Here is a 20138-nt window from a genome sequence, read left to right as displayed (position 1 = left end):
TAATCCAGCCTTAGAATCCTCTCGGTGTACCTATTCTCTCCTGTATAAATGGAAAGATTATATGCGTTCTTGAACTAGGAATTTTTCTTTTAAGAAATCGCCAGTAGAATCCGGCGCTGTTGATCCTGTTTAGAGCCCGGAAAGCGCCCGCAATTCTGGGTTTCTGCCGAGACAGGCAGAGTGGCCAGGGCGCACCTAGCGGAGGCCAGCTGCCTGAGGGCCTTCCGTTGGGCGCCTTCTCAGTGTCTTCCTATGGCCCAAAGCCAGGCCAGAGATGCGCTCCTGGCGTCCCCGCTTCCTCGCTACAGTTGCCGGCCCTCCCTCATTCGACGGCCCACCCCACCCCACCTCCCCACGACCCATGCCTCCTCCCCAGCTTGAATCCTAGGGGAAATGTTCCCACCATCCCTGCTTTGAAATCCTGAGAAAGGCATAAGAGACTTGGGCCACCACCTTTCCTCCCTAAGGGTGCGAAGTGCTGAAGGCACCATCCCACCAGCTAGGACGCTTCACCAAGTGAGGTGGCGGTGGCTCATGAGTCTCCTCCCTCAGAGTCGGACACAGAGCTGCGTTCAGTAACCTTCTGATGAATGAGAGCGCGCCGGACCCGGCACTGGAGAACGGCAGATGGGCGGCGCCGCAAGCGCGCCGCAGCCGCTGGCCAAGCCAGGTTCCACAGCGCAGCAAGTCAGAGGCGTTGCCCATCCTGCGCCGCCGGAGACGCAAGAGGGTGGAAAAAGAGCCGCAGCCCGTCCACCGGGTGCACGATGGGCACGGTCTGCATGGCGGGGAAGGCAGGCGTGGCCAGTTCCCAGCGCGCCGTGCGCACCAGCTCCACCGCGAGCAGCTGGAGCACGGTCTGCGCCAGCTCCTGGCCAAGACAGCTGCGCGCACCGCCGCCGAACGGGATATAATGAAAGCGGCCGGCAGCGCCCGGTGCATCGTCGCCCGCAGTGCCGAAGCGCTCTGGGTCGAAGCCCTCCGGCGGGCTGCGGTACACTGCGGCCGTCTCGTGCGTGTCTCGGATGCTGTACATCACGTTCCACCCCTTGGGGATCTGGTAGCCCTGCGGGGAGGTGAGGAGACCCGCCTGACCACCAGGCACCCGGAAACCCAGCCCTAACCGATCCTTCACCCGCGGTTCATCCAACAGGCTTCCAAACGGGCAGGGAAGTGCGTCTTAACCGGAAACTAGGAGACTGCTTTGCATTCCCGTCTGTTTCAGCTCCTTCTCTGGTGAGCTGTGTGACGTTGGCTACATCATCTCTGAGTCTCAGTTTCTTAAGTGATCAAGTGAGACCAAAAATGCCCGCTTTGTTGTGAGGACTCAAATAACGGGTCTGACATATGTATTAGTGGTCAGTGAGTGTGCTCTGTTACTGTTCACTGTTTTCTCTGTTTTCTTCTCACATTAGGAGACCTAAATTCGAGTCCTGCATATACCAGCTGCCTGCGTCAGAGCAAAGCAAACGACAGCTCCTTTACGATCATCTCAATTTTTCAGCTCTTTACACTCAACTGAAAACTGCCTCTCTGTACTCACTAGCCATGAGCTGTACATAACTTTCAGATCCAGTAGCCACACTCTGAGAAGGTGCATGTGAGGATTAAATTGTTGGAAGGAAGCTTAAAATGATGAAGGCTTTCATGTTCCCTCAGCTCACCTCTTTTTCAACTATTCCACTTTTGAGAGGTCTTCCAGCCCCGACTATCCGGCTTCCTTGCTTGAACAGGCTTCAGGAGAGCCTTGCTCTCAACAGGCAAATAGAAAATCTTGAAATCATCAAGGCGTGCCCTCTCCTCTCTAGGCCTCAGTTTTCCCATCTGGCTAAGACCCCTACCCCTATTCACTCTAGTGGTCCAGTGCTCTTCTACCTTGGTTTCCCTAAGTCTTGCACCCCAGGCCTGCTCAATGATGTCTGAACTCCAAAATTCAGCATCCCAGACACTACTAAACACCTCACTAATCCACCGACCTTTGGACCATGCCGTCTTGGTGATATGTGGTCCCCATCTGAACCTTTCACTGCTCCAGTTCAAATGCCAGTTCCCAAAATGTTTTGGTATCATTCAGCTAGAGGTCACTCTCTTCTTCACACCAGTTTGTGATGAAGTTGCTGGCTCTGCGCCCCCTTTCTCTCCACAACAGCGCCTCAAGGGCAGAATCTCTTTCTCTTGTTCAGTTGCTAAGTTGTGTCTGACTCTTTGCCACACTGTGGACTGCAGCATGCTAGACTTCCCTGTCCTTCACTAACTCCAGGAGTTTGCTCAAATTCATGTCCTTTGAGTCCGTGATGCCATCCAGTCATCTCATCCTCTCAAACTCTAGCATGCAATGGGGACACTGGCTGTTTAAGGTGAAGGGGAGAAGGTGCCCACTCTGCCTGGAGCTGCCCAGGGATTGGGCTGGGGGTGGGGGGGTGCAGCGGCAAACACCCTCAGTTTGGCAGCATTAGCGTTCCCCTCCCCTGAGTTAAAGCTGGAAGGGACCAAGGCAGCTTCCCTCCAGAGAGCAAACTGAGGCCCAGAGTGAGAAGGGAATTAGCCAAGGTCATACAGAGACAGAGCCAAGCCTAAACCTTAACTTTCTTGCCCGGCTCAAGCCAACCAGATCACTACCCATATTTTAATAATCCCGTTTTCCTGGAACCTGGCCTCAGCCAGAACCCTGGACAGGTAGCAATGATTGGTCCCTTTATCTTGTGAGAGAGCCAGAGAAATGGAGCACAGGACAGAGTGGGCGGCTCTTTGTGTGCTACCCAGGCTCACTGGCTGAAAGGGGAGTGCTGAGCAGAGAAAAGGATGATTTTATTCTAAAACTGGCCTCTAACTGAGTTGACTACCCAGACAGCAGTCAAAATCTTCGCAGGTGGCGCTAGTGGTAAAGAACCCACCTGCCAATGCAGGAGACGCGAGACGTGGGTTCCATCCCTGGGTTGGGAAGATCCCCTGGAGGAGGAAATGGAACCCATTCCACTATTCTTGCCTGGAGAATTCCATGAACAGAGGAGTCTGGAGGGCTACAGTCCATGGGATCGCAAAGAGTCGGACACAACTGAAGCAATTTAGCACATAGCCCGGGGTCCCTAACCTTGCTTTGCGTTCTCAACCGTGGTTCCGGGAAACGTGATCGGATTCAGCCCTTTTTCCAGGAGGCCCGGAGAAGGGAAAAGGAGACAGCGCCGTCCTAACCCCTACCCACCTCCCAGCGGCCGGTTGCAAGGCGGGGCGGGCGAGCGGCGCACTTACGTCGAGCTCGAAGGTGCGCAGGGCTGTCCGATAGCCCCCGGACACCGGCGGCAGGAGGCGCAGCACCTCCTTGACCACGCAGCCGACGTAGCGCAGGTGGCCCAGCGCCGCCAGGCTGAGGTCGGGCTCGCAACCGCAGTCTGGAGGGAGCCCAGCGCCGCCCCCCGAGGCCGCCGGCGCGCAGCCGCACGCGCGCCCCAGCCCCTGTGCCGCCAGCTCCTGCTGGATCTTGGCGATGGCTGCGGGGTGCTGCAGGAGTAGCAAGACGAGGGACGTGCTGGCACTGGCCGTGGTGGAGAAGGCGGCGAAGAGGAGCTCCACAGCTGATTCCTGCAACACAGCCCAGGGGCGCTGTCTCCATTAGCCGGTTCTCAGGCTGTGGTGCAGGGGCCCCCACATTTGCCATTGCGCACAGGCCAGAGCGCAGAGTGCTCGGAGGCACGGCTACCTGGGAGGGTCCGGGAGTGGATTGAATCCCAAGTCCGCCACCTGGGGAAACCACAGATAGCCTTGGGAGGTTCCCATAGATAATGCCAGAACTTTTTTGGTGTAGTGTTCTTAGTGCTTTAAGTGACTTAAGTCATTGGATTCTCACCCGCAGTGTGTGTGGCACCGTTTCTGCCCGTTTTACTGAGGCTCTGAGAGGTGCCCAAGGTCCCTTCAGTCACCAAGCCCAGTAGTCGGGGCCAGGAGTCCAGCACTCTTAACCATGCAGTGTTGCCGACAATGCCCCTGGCCGTCCTGACCCGGACTGCTGTGGAATTAACCAAGGCACCTGCAGCAGCAGAAGCAGCAGCCTGGCACCAAAGTGAGCATCGTGGTCCTCTTCCCGCTTAGTGGTGGTCCCAGTGAGTGACTGCACTGCTTCCCCGTCTGCACTGTCTGGAGGCTTCATCATCCAGGCCCCAGTCCTCACTGCCTGCCTGTGCCCTCCTCCCAACTCCTGGTATGGTGTCTTCCTTCCTGGCAGCAGCAGGTGTGTGTTTACACACTGATGGATGTGCTCACAGGGTGAATGTGGAGCCCTCCTCTCCAGCAGAGGCTATGTTTGCTCATTGTATAGAGTCTGGCACTGAATAGGTAGAATCTGCTTGTGGAATGAATGAGCTGATCCAAGACTAACTGGCTGTTCTGGAGAAGATGGGGAGCTGGGACGGAGACCCTGGGGCTCCAAGGTTCTTCCTGACCAGCCAGAACTGAAGATTTCTGGCTAGTGGGTCCCTTCCTGAGAACCTGGACAGTGTTGTCATGCCCTCCCCAGCTCTGCCAAGGCAGAGGGAATGTCCACGTCTTTCTGTACCACTCCCCTTCCCAGCCTAGAACTATTCCTATCTGCCGGCTCCCCCACGACTCACCAGCGCCCTCCTCATCTACTTCTAACCCCTTGACTCTTCGAGACTTCACAACCACCCAGAAGTTAGGAAAGAGATTGTTCGTCCCATTTTCAGAGAAGACACTCAGGCTCAGTGGCTCACCAGTGGGAAAATGAGTGTCAGAGAAAGGATGGGAGCTGCTTATGGAAGGGATGAAGTGTTTCCATTTCTAACTCCCCTGCCCGCTGCCCCCCCCCTTCCCCCAGCCGCTACATTCCTTTTTGGGTTCTTGAGCAGGTGGGCCCAGGGGTCATTCCAAAGCTCCCCTCCTTACTTCCACTGCATGTGTTCTATGCATACATGGGGGAGGGGGTGGCAGTTTCTAATTCTCCAGTAGATGCTCAGTGGCAAAACAGACCAGTACCCGAGGTACCAGGTGCCAAGTTGGCTCATGGATGCGTAGATTTGGGGAGGAAAGGGGACACTTGAAGGAATTGTGGAATTTGACCCTGAACCCTTAGGGTTTGTAGAGAAAAGGGGTGAAGAAAGCGTCATAGGCAGACAGACTGCAGAGGCGAAAGCATGAAGTGACAGGGAAGTGGGGAAGAGGAGAGCTGTTTGCTGCCAGAAGCTGTAAGGGAGGACCTAGGATTCATGCCTTCGCTTGGCCCAAAGCCACAGAGGTAGGGGGTGCGGCTGAGCCAGGACTGGACCCAGGTCTCCTCTTTCCCTCACCCTGAGGAGTGTCTGTGGCTCCAAGTGGGGCCAAACAGGATGTTGCTCCGTTGTTCCAGGGATTCAGCCTGTGTGTAGAGACCTGCTATACATGCAAAAGAGGGGAGGAGAAATCCGGCCACATACCTTCAGCTCCTGCACTGAGAGCTCATGGCCCAGTTCCCTAGTGCTGTGGATGATCCCATCGAGGGCATCGCCTGGCTCCACAGCAGCCTTGTCTTCAAGAAGCTTCTGTGCAATGGCCTCCTCCAGGTGCCGATGCAGCTGGTCCCGGGCCCGAATGCCCTGATGTGTGGGGAGACAAGGGAGTTGGGGTAGGAAGGCAGAGGGGGCTAGCCCTGGACACCTACCCCCGACATCTTCCCAGTGCTGGTCTGGCTCTGCTGAAAGCTAGCGTTAACAGATTCCCAGCTTAGCTCCACATTGTAGAAGGGACTCAATATAAAGGCTCAGGAATTTGTCCTTTACCCTCATACACCATTCTCTCTTGATGATCACAAGCCCCTCTTTGGAGCAAGGCCAACAGTTTACTGTCCTCCTAAGGGGAGGATGCTGAGGCTCAGAGAGGTCAAGCAATTGTCCAGGGTCACGCAGCTTCAAGTGTCTGTGCTTGGCAGAGAACCCAGCCTGGGAGTTAGCCCACCGCCCTTCTCCTGCCTGCAGGGGCAGTTGGCACCTGTGCAGAGAGGAAGGGACACCTTGATGTACTCAGGAAAGCTCTGGCTTAAAGAACACTACTGGAAGTTCTAAACATTAGCCTTTGTAAAAAGGGGTAGCCAGGAGGGCTGGGGTGGTCCCCCAGAGTTCAGGGAGCAAGCACGGTGAGAAAGCATCTGCCAGGGGAAGCATTTTGAGCACATCGGCTTCTTATCGGGGGAGACGGAGATGGGGTGGGGAGCTGTCAAATCTTGCCTCTGCCCCTACTAGTTGTGTGATCTTGGGCAAGTCATTTAACCTCTTGGAGCTTCAGTTTCTTCATCAATTAAATGAGAATAATATTTTGCAACCAAGAGGATTAAATCAGAAAAACGTACCCGAGGCAATCGGTCCATATATCAGGTCCCTTTACACATAACTATTATTTTTAATTGGGTGAATGAAAACCAGGACACTGGCACAGAAAGAAGCCCCAGATCAGTTGCTCTCTAAGTCCGGCCCATTGCTCTGAAGTTTGAAGAGGCCATGGTTCTCTAATCCGGAAACTAGCGGGCCTGGGGCCGCGGGCGGTGAGCCGACACCCACCCCTCTCCAACCCCGGCTGGCGCCGGCCTGGGCCGGGGGCGTGTCTGGGGCCCTTGTGCTCCCATCCGTTGCCCAGCCACGGGGCTTCCAAAGAGGCGCTGCAGGCCGGGCCTGGAGGCGCCGTTCTGGGGAGGGGCCGGGGCGACTGGCTGGGCTCCCGCCACCAAGACCCAACGTCGGGAAGCCCGCGGCTGCTGGGGCTGGAGCTCGTCCCGCCAGGCGTGGTCCAGAGAGGGTGTGTGGCCCGCCCCGGCTCACACAGCGAGTCAGGACAGAGACCAGCCCCAAGGCCCACCGCCACCATGCCGCCTCCCCACACTAGGCAGAGCCTCCATCTCCCAGCAGAGGTGATGCCTATGGCGCACCAAGGGAGCCTCAAAGGGAAGGTCTGGGGCGGGCGGGGCGGCAGTACCTTGCGCAGGCCGCTGAAAGGCACATCGAGGGGCAGGGAGAAGAGGTTCTCCACGAACTGCTCGAAGGTCCGGGCCAGCTCAGAGCACTGCACCTCGTCTAGCCGTAGCCCCAGCAGGATGCGCGCGGCCATGCGGAAGGTGAGCGCTTTAGCGGCCTCATAGACAGCGACCGGCCCGCGGGCCGCGCACCAGGAGCGCACCTCCCGCCGCAGCGCCCCCTGCAGGCGAGGCACGTAGCGCTCCAGTGCCGCACGGCTGAACGCTCGAGCCAGGATCTGAGGGGAACGCACAGGGTCAGCCCTGGCCGCCGTCCGGTTTCCTCTGCTCCACGACTCCAGCGGAGCCAAGAGGCCAATTTCGGCCCCTTCTTCCTCTTCTAAGCGACCCGGACCCAAATGTGTTGGGTTTTGCTTTCACCATTCCCTCTAGTTCTTGTCTAATGTACACAATGCCTCCTCTCCATCCAGGCTCCAGGGGCCACCTACTCCAGGAAGTCGTCCCTAACACTGAGTTTGAATTTCTATCGGTTCTGGCATCAGAGTCGCAGAAGATCGAAGATGAAAGAATCTTTAAGTCCCAGTCCTGGCCTTATAAGACAAACCCGGAGAAGGTAAGGGACTACCAACCCAATGCCACCCACTTGTCAGGGGCCCTGGTCAGGTTCACAGTGTATCCCTAACACCTCGCCCCGGCCTGGCCCACGGCAGCCGCTCAGAAGCCGCGAGTCCGACGTCCCGACGGCCGCTTCTGTTTTGGGCTCACCTTCCGCCGCTGCCGGTGCGACTCTCCAACGGCGCCGAGCAGAGTGTGCGAGCCCAGAAGGATGTGCGCACTCTGCGGCCACTGGCTACGCACAAGGCGGTGCTCACCCAGCAGGACTGTGCGCACGTTCTCCGCGCCGCTCACGCGGATCACTGGTCTGCCCAGCAGGTGCGTCTTGAACACCGTCCCGTAGCGCTCCCTGCGAGAGCTGTGGAAGCGCGAGCCCTGCGAGCCAGGAGCGAAGAGGGATGGGGCCACTGGGTCTCGGCTGCGAAACTAGCCCAGGCATCCCAACTGCCTCTTGATAAAAACCTCCTGCTTCAGGCTGGCATCTTATTCTTTACAAAACGGTCTCAAAGGTGCCTCGCGACTGTCTACCCTACGGGGATGTACATGCTCCCGTTCCCATTGGTGAGATGGGGAAACAGAGGCTTAGAATGGGGACCTGAGTGCCAAATAGCCCAGGGCTGAGACGTGCCCCTGACTCCCGATTCAATGGTGGCAGTACATAGGGCCCTAGAACCCCTCTGTTCATCCCTGCGTGGCGTCGGGTCTTAGGTTGTGCTGGAGAGAACGCCAGTGACACACGGTCCCTTCGAGGGAGAAGCTGGGTAGAGGGGAGGGCTGTATATGCTCCCTGGAGCCCTGGGCGACAGAAAGAGAATGGCTACGAGCCCTGGGAACCTTGAGAGGCAGTGGGGGACAGAGAAGAAGAAGGTGCGGAAACGACGGACTGCTCACCTGAACTAACCAGTGCAGCGTTTCCCCGAAGAAGGGCCAGCCCATGGAGCCTTTGGGCAGAGGCAGGGCAGAGGCTCGGTCCCGACTCAGCGTCCAGCGGAGGGTCCAGAGGTGCTGCGCCAGGCTGAGTAGCAGGCCCGCGCCCAGGAGCGCGGTACCCACCGCCCCCAGCGCGGACAGGCAGCTCAGCCCCCAGGGTAACATGGCTAGCCTGCGGGGGACGGGCCGCTCCAAGCGCAGGAAGCGCCGGAGCTGAGGCGCGCAGTGCTCACCTGTTCTGTCCGGAAAGGGCCCGGGGGCTTGCGGACCAAAACTGAGATTTACCAGGGGCTTCGCTCTACAAGCAGAGGGGCAGCGGAGGATCTCAGTGACCACGCGCCCTTAGGGAACGTGCCTTCATAGAGACCCGCGAGCTCAGGACTTTTTCCTGAGTCGGATGGCTCCAGGGCCAAAATGCCACCTCCTTGCGGGGGTGCGGGCTGCCTCAGGACCGCTCGCGCCGAGCACCTCCCACCGCCCTGGGTCAGCACTCCTACGACAGAAGCAGCGAGGGAGGGCAAAGAGAGGAGCAACTCACCGGCTTGCCAACCACGGCTGCGCTCACCCGGGTTGTGTAGACCCCCGCCCACCTCTCTCTTCTCCAGCCTTTTAAGCCTTCTCGGCCTACCCAGGCAACATTTATATAGATACTGGATTGCTCCCTGCGGATTGATCCCGATCCACACGACATGACGCGCCTCTGCATATTTAAGGCGCTCCACGCAGGGTAATGATTGGAGGCGGTGGGCAGCGGCGAGCTCTCCGGGGGGCTGGTGTGGGGAGTGGCAGTAGCTGCTGCGCTACCGCTCAGCCGGTGCCGTGCCCGACGCAGATCCTCGGGCGGGGCCTGCGGTTTCGCGCCAACAACTTCCCGACTCCAAGCAGGAGCTCGGCGAGTGGACTGACCTAGCGCAGGGGAGCTAACGGGGGCTCTCTCTAACTTCCAGGTGCCGGTTCCCAAGGTTCCCACGGCACTACAAGGTTAAAAGGGATAGGGGTTCTCCACTTTGCTCTGCTTTTATTTCAGGGAAATTGCGGTCTTCGATGCCTGCTTTGGCATCGCAATCGCCTACAAAGGATGGCCTGGGTTGCGATTCTTCGACATCCCCTCCCCTCCGAGGTCTCCGGTCCACCACTTCCAGAATCCTTCAAAAGGGGGTAGTGTCACTGCTGCCCAAAGCTTCACGGAGACTCCCCCTAACCCCACGAGGAGCAGATATCCCCGGGAGCCTTTCGGGTCTCGAGGACCAAATTCACCGATCCCTCCCCCTTCGTATCCTTCCATCCCATTAGGCTACATAGTTGCTTTTCGGGCTTTTTGTGGGGCCCTAAATGCCCAGGACTCGGGCGTCCTAGCCACTACGGCTCAACCCAAGGGGTGTATGTGTTGCGGGGCGGGGTGGTGGTGGGGATTGCCGGGTGCTTGTTTGCCTGAGAAAAGTAAACTCCTCAAGACCATCGCCGCTGCGAACCCACAGTGGTCTGCTCCAAACAGTGAAAAGGCGGCGTCTCTCTGAATCCGGGACGCCTCAGCCCAAGCCGGGGAGACGTCCCAAGTGCCCTGGAGGGCTGGGTAAGGCAGTCGAGGGCCACCGCTTTCCAGTCCTCAAAGAGAACTAGCAGCTCGCCGTCTCTAGTAACTTCCAGAATGTATTGTATTGTACCTAGAAGTAACCATGCTTTCCATATAATATTTTTTAAAACGTTAAATACTTTAGGATTAGATCAAGAGATTTAGGATTAGGTCAAGAGAATAAATGCTTTTCTTTGTTTTGGCGATACTCCCATTCCAGTAACTAAATAACAGCCTTTCTGAAGAAAGCAGTTGTTTCAAATCAGGAAACTCTAAACAGATGCAACAGCAATGAATTTTCAGCAACTTGCTCAACCTTTTTAATATTTAATCACAAAATCAAGAAATGCACATATAATTCTTTACACTTATTTTACAGAGTCAAATATAAGTTTCTTACAGGCATAAATTCTGAAAATGCAAAAGGATTATTCAGCATAAATACAATGAAGACAAAGTAAGGATCAGATTGATATTACCATTTGGACCACAGTAATTTACACAGAGTAAAATGTACATTCGTTTTAGGTTTTCCAGAGTTCATTTTGGTTTGGCTTGTTTCTGCAATAAGGATCCAGCACTGAGGTCTGCGCCTTGAAGAAAGTAACCCGACCCCTGTGGTAACTTGTATGTGCAGGAGTATGTCTCTCCTAGCACAAGTGGCACCTGAAGTGGTTAGCCCCACTTAGCTTCTGTCCTCCTAACTTGAACCAAACCAAACCAAATAAATGGGGTCAGCTACAAACAATATAGTTAGAAATATTAACCCTGCTGAACAGAAACAACATTGCATCTTCAGAAAATCCAAATACCTTTTCTTCATATTCAGATTAAATTAAACCACCCAAGTAGAACAAGTAATTCACATTCTTATTGGGTTAAATTAAGTTCGATTTCAGGTTCCTTTAAATATTTGTCTATTTCCTCCCTCAGAATCAGCAGAATTAGACAATTAAGTCTACTTAAATACTAGTGAGGTGAAAATTAAAGCTACAAGTCAGAAAATGTCAGGGAAATGTCATACATGATTGCATTCCAAAACCAGATACTGGGAAGAAAAAAAAAACAACCAGAACAATCATTGAAGTCTAAATAGAAAAAACACCTATAGAGGCATAAGTTCTTCTAATGTATTTACACAATCAGTTTCATGTACAATTTTTGACCTGATTTATATATTACAGTTTTGCCTTTTTTCCCTAGAAGTGAAAAAAATTAATGTCACGTTTTCCATATATAAAATAGTATTCAATTATTTAAAAATCCATACAAATGATATTTATAATTCTTGTTTCTAAGCTCTCATCAGTGTCTTTTCCCTATTGTATTTTTTAATTCTGCAAACAATTTTCTGTATCATGACCAGTGCCCGTTAGAGATCAATGTTGAGTCACAGACTTGGTGTCACTGAGTACAAGCGATGTGAAGGCTATGTGTGTTGGGACATACCATTCACCAAACTTCTCAGCTGTTTCACAACTGTCTCTATCAACTTCTGTTTGTCTCGATCATTCTTCCTGAATTGAGCAAATATATTGTTCTTTTTGCTAGTATCCTTCATCCTAGGAATATATGTGAATGAAGAAGCTTAATAGAAGGAATTTAAAAGTTATACTGTAACAACTAAGATATCTTGGCATGCTCTGTGTTATCTCACACTAAATCTATGCTTGAAAAATATACTTCAAAGAAAATAGGTATTACTAATAGAGTTACAGAGATAGCAACCACAGAAAATACTGGCAGCTTTATTTTGCATTCTACATGAAATGGTGTTCTTGCATTAGTATATAAATCTAAAAGCATGTTTTCTTACATGATACTATTTTCTAATATCATTCCATAAAGTATGCTAAAATACACACCCTCTACAGACTCTGAAAATCATGCTCATAGCAAGACAAGGTGAAAGGAAAAACAACAGAAAATTTAAAGCAGTAATTTTTTTTTGCCTCAGTGGTGTTTCATGGCACTGTAAAACAATTTATTTAAAACCGTTCCTTGTGTCCTTCTCAAATCAAATACACCACAGATATTTTGAAATGTGGGAAAATAAGACACACTTTCAATGCAAAAATTGAAATTTTTAATAGTGATATCTGAAATATGATACAGAGAAAAGAAAACATGCTGCATAATGAGAAGGAAAAGAAACACCAACACTTGTTTTCTGGACAAGATGCACCAGTAAGTGTTCTGTTACTTCAGATTTCAGAATATTATTTTTTCAAAAGGCATACTTCTCTACCTGTAAGGAATCCAAGCCCATCATGGTAGGCTTTAGATAGCACTGATGGCAAACTGATTCCAGTCCCTTTCTAAAGCTAATTAAGCCCGATACTGAGGACACAATAGGAAAAATGTTCAGTTCATATCAACACAAACAGAAATCTCGTAAAAATCTATACCAACACTGAAGGCCAGAAAGAAGGAGGCTTATATTTTGGTCATTAAAATGAACTGAACTTTTAAGCTCCATATAGACATTTTTCTTTTGATTAAAAATCTCCAGTTCTTCAATTATCACTGAATTACCAGCTGCTAAAATGATATGTGAAGCTTTCAGAGTATACTCACTTCTCCAAAAGAGTAAGGGCTGTGTTTGGATTCACCCGAAGGTACTTAGACGCTGGCTGACCATAATCAGCTAGATAAGTAGACCAATCCCAAACCATAAACAGGTCGAGGAGCTGAGGAAGATGGGAAAAATGTTAAAGCAATTTTTGACTATTTATCCACAGCTAATACATAAAGTATATGCTACTCTTGATCCATTTGATCCATCTGCTTCTCAGATGGAACAGAATAACCAATCTTATTTTTAAAACGTCATTAACTACATTTTATAACCAATGTAGTGTATAGTGTCTTTTCACTTTTGAAATAACTAAAATTGTGAGGGGTTGCCTTTCTAATAAAGTACTTCATTGCATTTCCAAATAATTGTAAAATAATGAAAACACTTTTATATAAATACATTAACACTTGTTCTAATGTATAGAGATTTAATCTTTACACGTTATTTGGTTCATACTCAGATTTAATTAGTAAAGGTTGCCACTAACTGAAGAATTTTAAAGAATTTAAATTGAACCTTTTTTTTTTAAGAGGTTAAGTATGTTTACCTTTCAAAGAAGTCGTTTACACCTAGACTTTCCCAGAGTAATTTAAACCAAAAAGCTCAGATAATCTCAATGAAGTGCATTAAACAACCTCTGCTGGATTCTCCCTGGTGATAGATCCTCAGTAGTGTTATGAAATGAGGTCTTCAGGACTCAGCTTGTTAACTCTAGGCAATCATTTTGTATAAACAAACAACAACAAAAAGGAAACCCTCTTGTTTTCCATAGTGTTTTAAAATTGACTATTTGCTTTATAATCTCCAGTTAGAATTGTTGTCAAATATAGAAGTAATCTTTTAAAAGCAATGCCATGCCTAAACCAAAGCACCAAACTCCTTATCCAACTTTAAAACCCTAATCCCCTTTAAGCCATTTAAGACCAACTTCCTATCCCCATCTGAACTGTTTCAGAAAGCTAAATGCTTTACTTACTACCTTCCTTCAGTTTTTATATTATTCTTTCTTTTTGTTTTAGCTCACTTTACAAGTACGGGGTGTAGTGGTTTTGCTTTCAAATGAAGTATTTGTATTTACTCATAGAATACATGAGCCAATCCACTGACTCTGAGAGAGAGAAAACTTCTGGGGTGGTTAAAAACCAGAGAAAAGTTACAAGACACTAGCTCTTCCTTAGGAAGACAACGGATTTGTTTGACTCTTCCCCTCTCTACTAATTAGAGACTTTCTTGTACAAAGAAGAAAATTCTATAATGAAAATGTTTGCTACTAATATGAAAAGCCAGGCTATTTTTTCTTTCAGACAACATTCTAGGCCATGCCAAACGTTAAGACACTGGTACAGAAACTGCACTGAGACAATGTTAAAAGAATACACTGAAAAAGAAAAGGGAAGTACTCCAAGTACTCCAAGTTTACTCTTGCTAAAGCAACATTTCCCCTTCTTTCACAAGGAGGAATACTTTCTACACTCTGCAATGAAAATATAAATTAATATAACTTCTCTAGACTGTGATTTTGCATTATGTAAGAACCTTATTAAAAAAAATGGCCATTCCCTTTGACTCTAATCCTACTTCTAGGAATCTAACTTCAGTGAACAATAATAAAGGTAGATAAAATTTTATCAACAAATATATTAATCTCAAAAATGTTATTTGTGTTATCAAAAATTGAAGAAGGAAAAAAAACACTGAAAACAGGTTAAATCTCAATGTTAACAGAGGGGTTAAACAGTGAGGTATATCTATGGATAGAGTGGTTATTCAAATCAATGCTTACACAGAATTTTAAATAACTTGGGAAGAAGCTTATGATAAACATTACTAATAAAATCACATAAAAACCCATCAAAAGAGACTGGAATAAAATTTGAGAAAATGTTAAGAATAGCTGTAATTTGTATGGTGGGATTATGGGTAACTGTGATTGTCTTTATTTCCATAAGGTTTACATACATACTTTATTTTCCCCCAATAAATTCCAATAATGAATTCCCCTCACACAGTTGTTAAAAGCCTTATTTTGAAGGAGTCCTCTTTCAGGTATGCATTTGTGTTTGCTCAAGTGTGTGTGGGCATGCGCACAGTCAGCAGAAAGTAACCACTTAATGTACTGGCTGCAAATTCCCTTTCTTTCCGAAAAGCAACAGCAACATGACCTTTGGGATTTGGAAGAGGAAAAGGCCTTAAAATAAGAGCTGATCTACCCCCAGGTGAGAAAGGAGGAGCCCATTTAATGAATTTAAAACCTACACCAACTCCAACTGTGAGTACAGAAGTGGTTCTTTTACAGCACAAAAACAGACTTTCCTAGATAAAGAAATACTATGCTCTTTTCTCACAAGGTCGGATACTCATATGCAAAGTTCTTATCGCTAGAAATTTCTTTAGAAATTACAGAAACCACAAAATTTAACCTAATTGCCCATCTGTTGTTGTTCAGTCACTAAGTTGTGTCTGACTCTGCTACCCTATGGACTGCAGTAAGCAGGTTTCCCTGTCCACCATCTCCCAGAGCTTGCTCAAACTCAAGTCCATTGAGTCAGTGATGCCATCCAACCATCTCATCTCTGTCGTCCCCTTCTCCTCCTGCCTTCAATCTTTGCCAGGATCAGGGTCTTTTCCAATGAGTCGGCTCTTGACATCAGGGGCTTGATACAGAGGATAGATTTCCTCATTACAAGGCATTGGGTCTAATGTTAATTCAGGTAAATGAACTTTGAGAAAAAAGCACTGCTTTTTCTGAATGGACTACAGGTGTCCCTCCATCCATAACAATTATAAGGTCCTTTTTCACTTTTTAAAGTACAGTTCTTTTGAGATGAAAGATGTAACACAAAACAAAGGCATTATTCTTGGGTCCTACGTAACACTATGCCGGGCTAGGCTCATGGACTGAGTCCATTTCTGCAAGCTGCTACCTGTGCCTATTTTGACCAAGAAGCAGGATCCCAGGTTTCTGGGATGGTTTAAAAACATGACTGCTCTGGAGCCAAAGTGTGACAGGAAGGGATGAGGAAACTGGAGTGGTGCCACCGACTTCTTCACTCCACATAGTCACTGCTTTGGGAATGCCTCTCACATTCGTTGTGCTTTCACAGGATGTACTCTGTCCTTAAGGAAAACTTCACTTCTCTGTCTCAAGTTTTGCTTCCTTCAGATGGCAGTACAAAATAATACATCTGTTATTAATCACAAAAAATCTCCCTCAGTCTTGTAAATAAACTGTGAGACATGGTCTCAACAGGTGCATTTATTAGTTAACACATATAACTGAAATTCAAAGATGTAGATCAAACATGAACAAAAACAAAAATCTCCCCTAGATTATCCACAAGCAGTTTTACAATTACTTATTAAAGGATAAACTCAAGCATATTATAACAAAAATTGGTATTAGGTTCTAAAAATGGGTTTGTTCCAATAGTCAAGTAAAGTAATTCCATCTTAAATCCTTTGGGGAAGTAAGCAAAGTATGGATCATACAAAAATGAATAGCAAAATAATGTGTCTCAGTTCTATTTCATCATGATTTAGAAGATTACCTAAAATTAGTAACCTAACTTTTTTTTTTTTAACCAAGGATTCAAAAATGCCCTTCATAAGTAATCTGATAATATAAGGTGGATTTATGCAAACTTTTTAAAGTGAGTTGTACATTTCACTTCCTCAGTGATTCCTACATATGTCCAGCAAACAAAAAGATTCGGCTTAAGAAAAGAAATGGTTCCATGGGTGGTCCATTTATATGCTCAAAATAGTTGAGAATCACTTCAGAATCACTGAAGAGTTAGTCTGTGTCAAAGCATTTAGCCTGCTGACAGTTTCCCATCCTAAACTGCACTCCAAATCTACACCCAAGAAACCTGGGGTCTCAGACCTGTTGAGATCACTTTGTGCAAAGGACACAATGAATCTAGGCCGACTTAAAACCATTCTATGGAACTCTTGAAGTGACTTTTTGCCTTTGTAAAAGTGAACCCAGAGTGCTAGGTCATTTTTTCCTTGAATCTGGTTTAGCTTTCTTTGTTTTGGGTCTTTGGGTTTTGCTTTTGAAGCACCTCAGGGGCAGTGACCCAAGGCAGAAGATAAATAAAGTTAAGCCAACCTCAAGAGAAAAGCAACTGGGGACACCAGGTTTGCTTTTGTAAATGGGAACAGTGATCTGGGGGCTCAGGGTCAACCCTAGTCCCCCAAATTCCCCTTTCCAAACACTAAACCCACCTGGGACCTCAAAGTTGCTTTGCAGATTCCAAAAGTAAACCAGAAGATCATTTTTCCTTTGCTTCCAAAAAAACAAAGCCAGAGCAAGGGTTCCTAGAGTGCTTCAGAGACTTAAACGACAACAAAAATCCTAAACCAGAATGTAGCTTTAAGGAAGAAATATGAGTAATTAGGCACTGGGGATTCAAGAAAAATGGGTCTTATTAAATTGGCCACAATTGGGGAGGGGGAATACAAGTACTTTTTCTAAATAGATGTTGAAATCAAATGATGAGCTCCATATGCTTTTTAAAGCACTTGGCTTTTACCCCTTTCCAGCTATCTGAAAACACATTTGGAAAATTCCACATGCCGCACAGAAAAGAATTTTCAGTAGCAGATAGAATGGGCTTGGGCAAAAACTAAAGAAGCAGTGTTGAGCTTCTATCCACTTCATTTTTTTGCCTCCAGGTGTTCACTGCCCTCGTGCTGCCTTTTGACTCTCTGATACACCTGACCCCTAACCCATGCCTGCCCTCTTCAAATAGTCCATCTGCCAATAGTCCACTCTCAGCCAGCCTTTCCACTCCTAACTACGTGAGGATCAGGAGCGAGGTCTCAGCACATTGTGGCTTAAAGGCATTCTTCTCTTCAAGTCACTTAACTCTAGTGAACTGCACACAGCAGAAGCAGAATGCTCCTAAAGTATTTCTGATGATAAGCCAAGTAGTAGTCCTAGATAACTACTAGGTTGGTTTGGAATTTGGGGAAAAAAGAGGCAAAAGGAATTTACATCATCAGATTTATACACATCTGTATTTACTTAATCTTGAATTTCTTGGTCACTACCATGGCTAAAAGACCATGCAGATACATATATGTGTTTGATTTTATGTGGTCTATTTCTTTATTAAGATTAATTTTATCAAGTAATACATGGTTAATAATCAAATGGGGCACATCATAAAACCAACAGTCCACTATCCTACACTTTCCATTCTCAGACGCAGTCATGTTAACTCCTTCTAATACTGGTGATTACCTCAATATTTCTAAATATACTTATTTTTCTTGTTTTTATTTATCATCATACAGTTAGCATATATGAGGATTTATCTTACTTATACTACCTTCCTATTTTTGACAGTTATAATAATTTTTCTCTATTTTTGCTTTTATAATTTTAATATAATTAAACTCTTTCCTCTTGCATCACCTTAAAAAATTTTTTTAACAGTTTGGAGATGTATTTCATATATGGTCCAATTTATCCTTTTTAAAGTATACAAATCAGTGGTCTTGTGTACATTCACGGAATTCTCCAACCATGTGAATCGATTTGAGAACACTTTTATCACCCCATACCCATTAGCAATCAGTCTCCAAAGTGGAGTCACATAACATGTTTTTTGTGCGTCCAGTTTCTTTTACTTAACATAATATTTTAATGTTTATCCATGTTGTAGCAGGTAATTCAGTAATTCATTCCTCTTTACTGCAAAATAACATTCTGTTATATGGATATACCACGTTTGCTTATCCATTTATCAGTTACTGAACATTTGGGTTGTTCCCATTCAGGGGCTATTATGAATAATACTGCTATGAACACGTTTTTTGGTGGACATGCATTTTACTCTTGGGTATATATCTGGGAGTAGAACTGGTTACAGAAACTTTTAAGAGGATCTTTTGACTTTCTGTTTAGTAATGTAAGAATATTAGCACCTTATATAGTTGAGTTTTAAATAATTCTTTTAGCAATTGGGGTTTAAAATATTTATATTATATATTTAAACTCACATAACAAAAGATATTTAACTGAAGTTTCCTATAAAGTTCTGTATGAATCCAGACAGGTATTAGTAAATTATTATGAAGAATTTTTTTGGACTTTCCTGGCCGTCCAGTAGTTAAGACTTTGCGCTTCCACTGCAGGGAGCATGAGTTCTATCCCTGGTTGGGGAACTAAGATCTTGCATGACATGAGGCACAGCCCCCTCCCCCCAAATAACCTTTTTATCTTCTACTTCTAAAATACAAAAAACCTAGTAACTAGCCAAATAGAAAAGAACATTTCAGATATTTTGCTCAAGCAGTTGAGTGTGATTTTGCTTTGTATGCCACCTTCACATGTATATGCGGCTTGTTTTTCTTCATGAGTACCTTGCTCAGTTGCCTCATGTTGTGGGGTGAGTCACACACTGAGTGCTAGCACTTAACCTAATTACCCAAACCAGAAATCTGGATTCACTCTGCTTTGAATCTTCTCTCTCACAACTTCTGCTCCTTATTTATTGCCAAATTATGTCAACTTAATGTCTTAAATATTTTTTTCCTAAATATTTCTTGAATTCACTTGCTATTTACTTTCCACCACTGCTATTACTTCTGTCCTAGATTTAGATATCAGATTCTGTCCCCTGGGGCCTTTGGTCTTGCCTATTCCCTCTGCCTGCTCCCCAGGATCCATCAACCTCCACACTGCTGCCAGACAGAAGCAGCTAAAATACGTATCTGATCATGTCATTCACTTGCCTAAAACTTTCAATGACTTCCCAGCTCCTACAAGATAAAGTTCCAGTTCCTTAACATGACATGCAAAGTGATCTTTTGGCTTCCTCTCCTGCCTCGGAATTCAAGCTCCTAAACAAGGAACTACTCAAGAGTTTTTTTAACCATGATGATCCCCCACGAAATTGTCATTTTCTTCTGAGTCCCTTTCTCCTCTTTCTTCACCCAGGGAACTCTCACTTATTCCGTACAATTTAGGTCTGGATTCACTTCTCTCTGGAAGCCTTCCCAGACCACCGTGGGTTAGCTGTTCTCTCTCGTGTGTCCTCACATTCCCCTTCACAAAATCTCTATTACACTGTTTTTCACACTATGCTGATATCACAGTTACTATGTCCGTCTCCCCACGAAAGAATCAAATATCAATAATTCCTTCTGTAGTCTGAATGATGCAAGGCTAACTCAGTCTGACTTTTTCTTATATGGCAGTAGTGAAGCCTTTTCTCCTTCCTATTAATGTACTTTGTAAGTGCCTCAAAGCTGGTGACTTGTTTTGCTTAACATCTGTACCTTCACCTTTGGCCCAGTACATGGTATATAGCAGGAACCAAGCAAATGTTACCTTTTGACACAGAGTTTATGTCTATGCAGAGCCCACATCATATATATTAATAAGATAGCTATGTTATTATTTACTTTACTATTTACAATCAAGACAACTCTAAATTTTTAGTAATGCCTTATATTATTCTGAAAGCCAGATACTTAGTCTC

At 47.0% G+C, this 20138-nt stretch overlaps 2 protein-coding genes across 7 annotated transcripts in view; both read right to left on the bottom strand.

Annotated features, from left to right (window-relative positions):
• Positions 1–503: 503 nt before the first annotated feature.
• LOC129636618 (cytochrome P450 26C1) lies at positions 504–8659 on the bottom strand. Its single transcript, XM_055560125.1, has 6 exons — positions 8456–8659; positions 7715–7939; positions 6952–7227; positions 5424–5582; positions 3250–3579; positions 504–1066 (listed from the first exon to the last, which is right to left on the bottom strand). Exons 1-6 carry the CDS (start codon positions 8657–8659, stop codon positions 689–691), a joined length of 1572 nt encoding a protein of 523 aa, XP_055416100.1. The 3' UTR covers positions 504–688.
• Positions 8660–10359: 1700 nt separating this feature from the next.
• EXOC6 (exocyst complex component 6) overlaps positions 10360–20138 on the bottom strand; it is a 177389-nt gene continuing 167610 nt past the window's right edge. For 5 of the 6 annotated variants that reach the window (XM_055560915.1, XM_055560916.1, XM_055560920.1 and 2 more), the window contains 2 exons: positions 12645–12757; positions 10360–11629 (listed from right to left, as the gene is read on the bottom strand). In XM_055560915.1, the coding sequence (XP_055416890.1) occupies positions 11497–11629; positions 12645–12757 (246 nt within the window). In that variant the 3' untranslated portion in view covers positions 10360–11496. The remainder of the gene's footprint in view (positions 11630–12644; positions 12758–20138) is intronic. The other variant, XR_008707278.1, reaches the window with a different exon arrangement.

Source organism: Bubalus kerabau, chromosome 22, assembly GCF_029407905.1.
Source record: "Bubalus kerabau isolate K-KA32 ecotype Philippines breed swamp buffalo chromosome 22, PCC_UOA_SB_1v2, whole genome shotgun sequence".
Classification (NCBI taxonomy): Eukaryota; Metazoa; Chordata; class Mammalia; order Artiodactyla; family Bovidae; genus Bubalus; species Bubalus kerabau.
Note: the sequence above shows the minus strand (reverse complement) of the source record. Positions and strands in the feature narration are given on the sequence as shown.

What these genes read in the sequence shown, in the direction of transcription:
- LOC129636618 (XM_055560125.1), bottom strand. Translation starts at nt 8,659, where the DNA reads ATGTTACCCTGGGGGCTGAGCTGCCTGTCCGCGCTGGGGGCGGTGGGT. An exon ending in CTTTCAGCGGCCTGCGCAAG is followed by an intron (nt 5,583 to 6,951) that starts GTACTGCCGCCC and finishes CCCACACATCAG; the next exon opens with GGCATTCGGGCCCGGGACCA. An exon ending in TGCGCACCTTCGAGCTCGAC is followed by an intron (nt 1,067 to 3,249) that starts GTAAGTGCGCCG and finishes ACCTCCCCGCAG; the next exon opens with GGCTACCAGATCCCCAAGGG.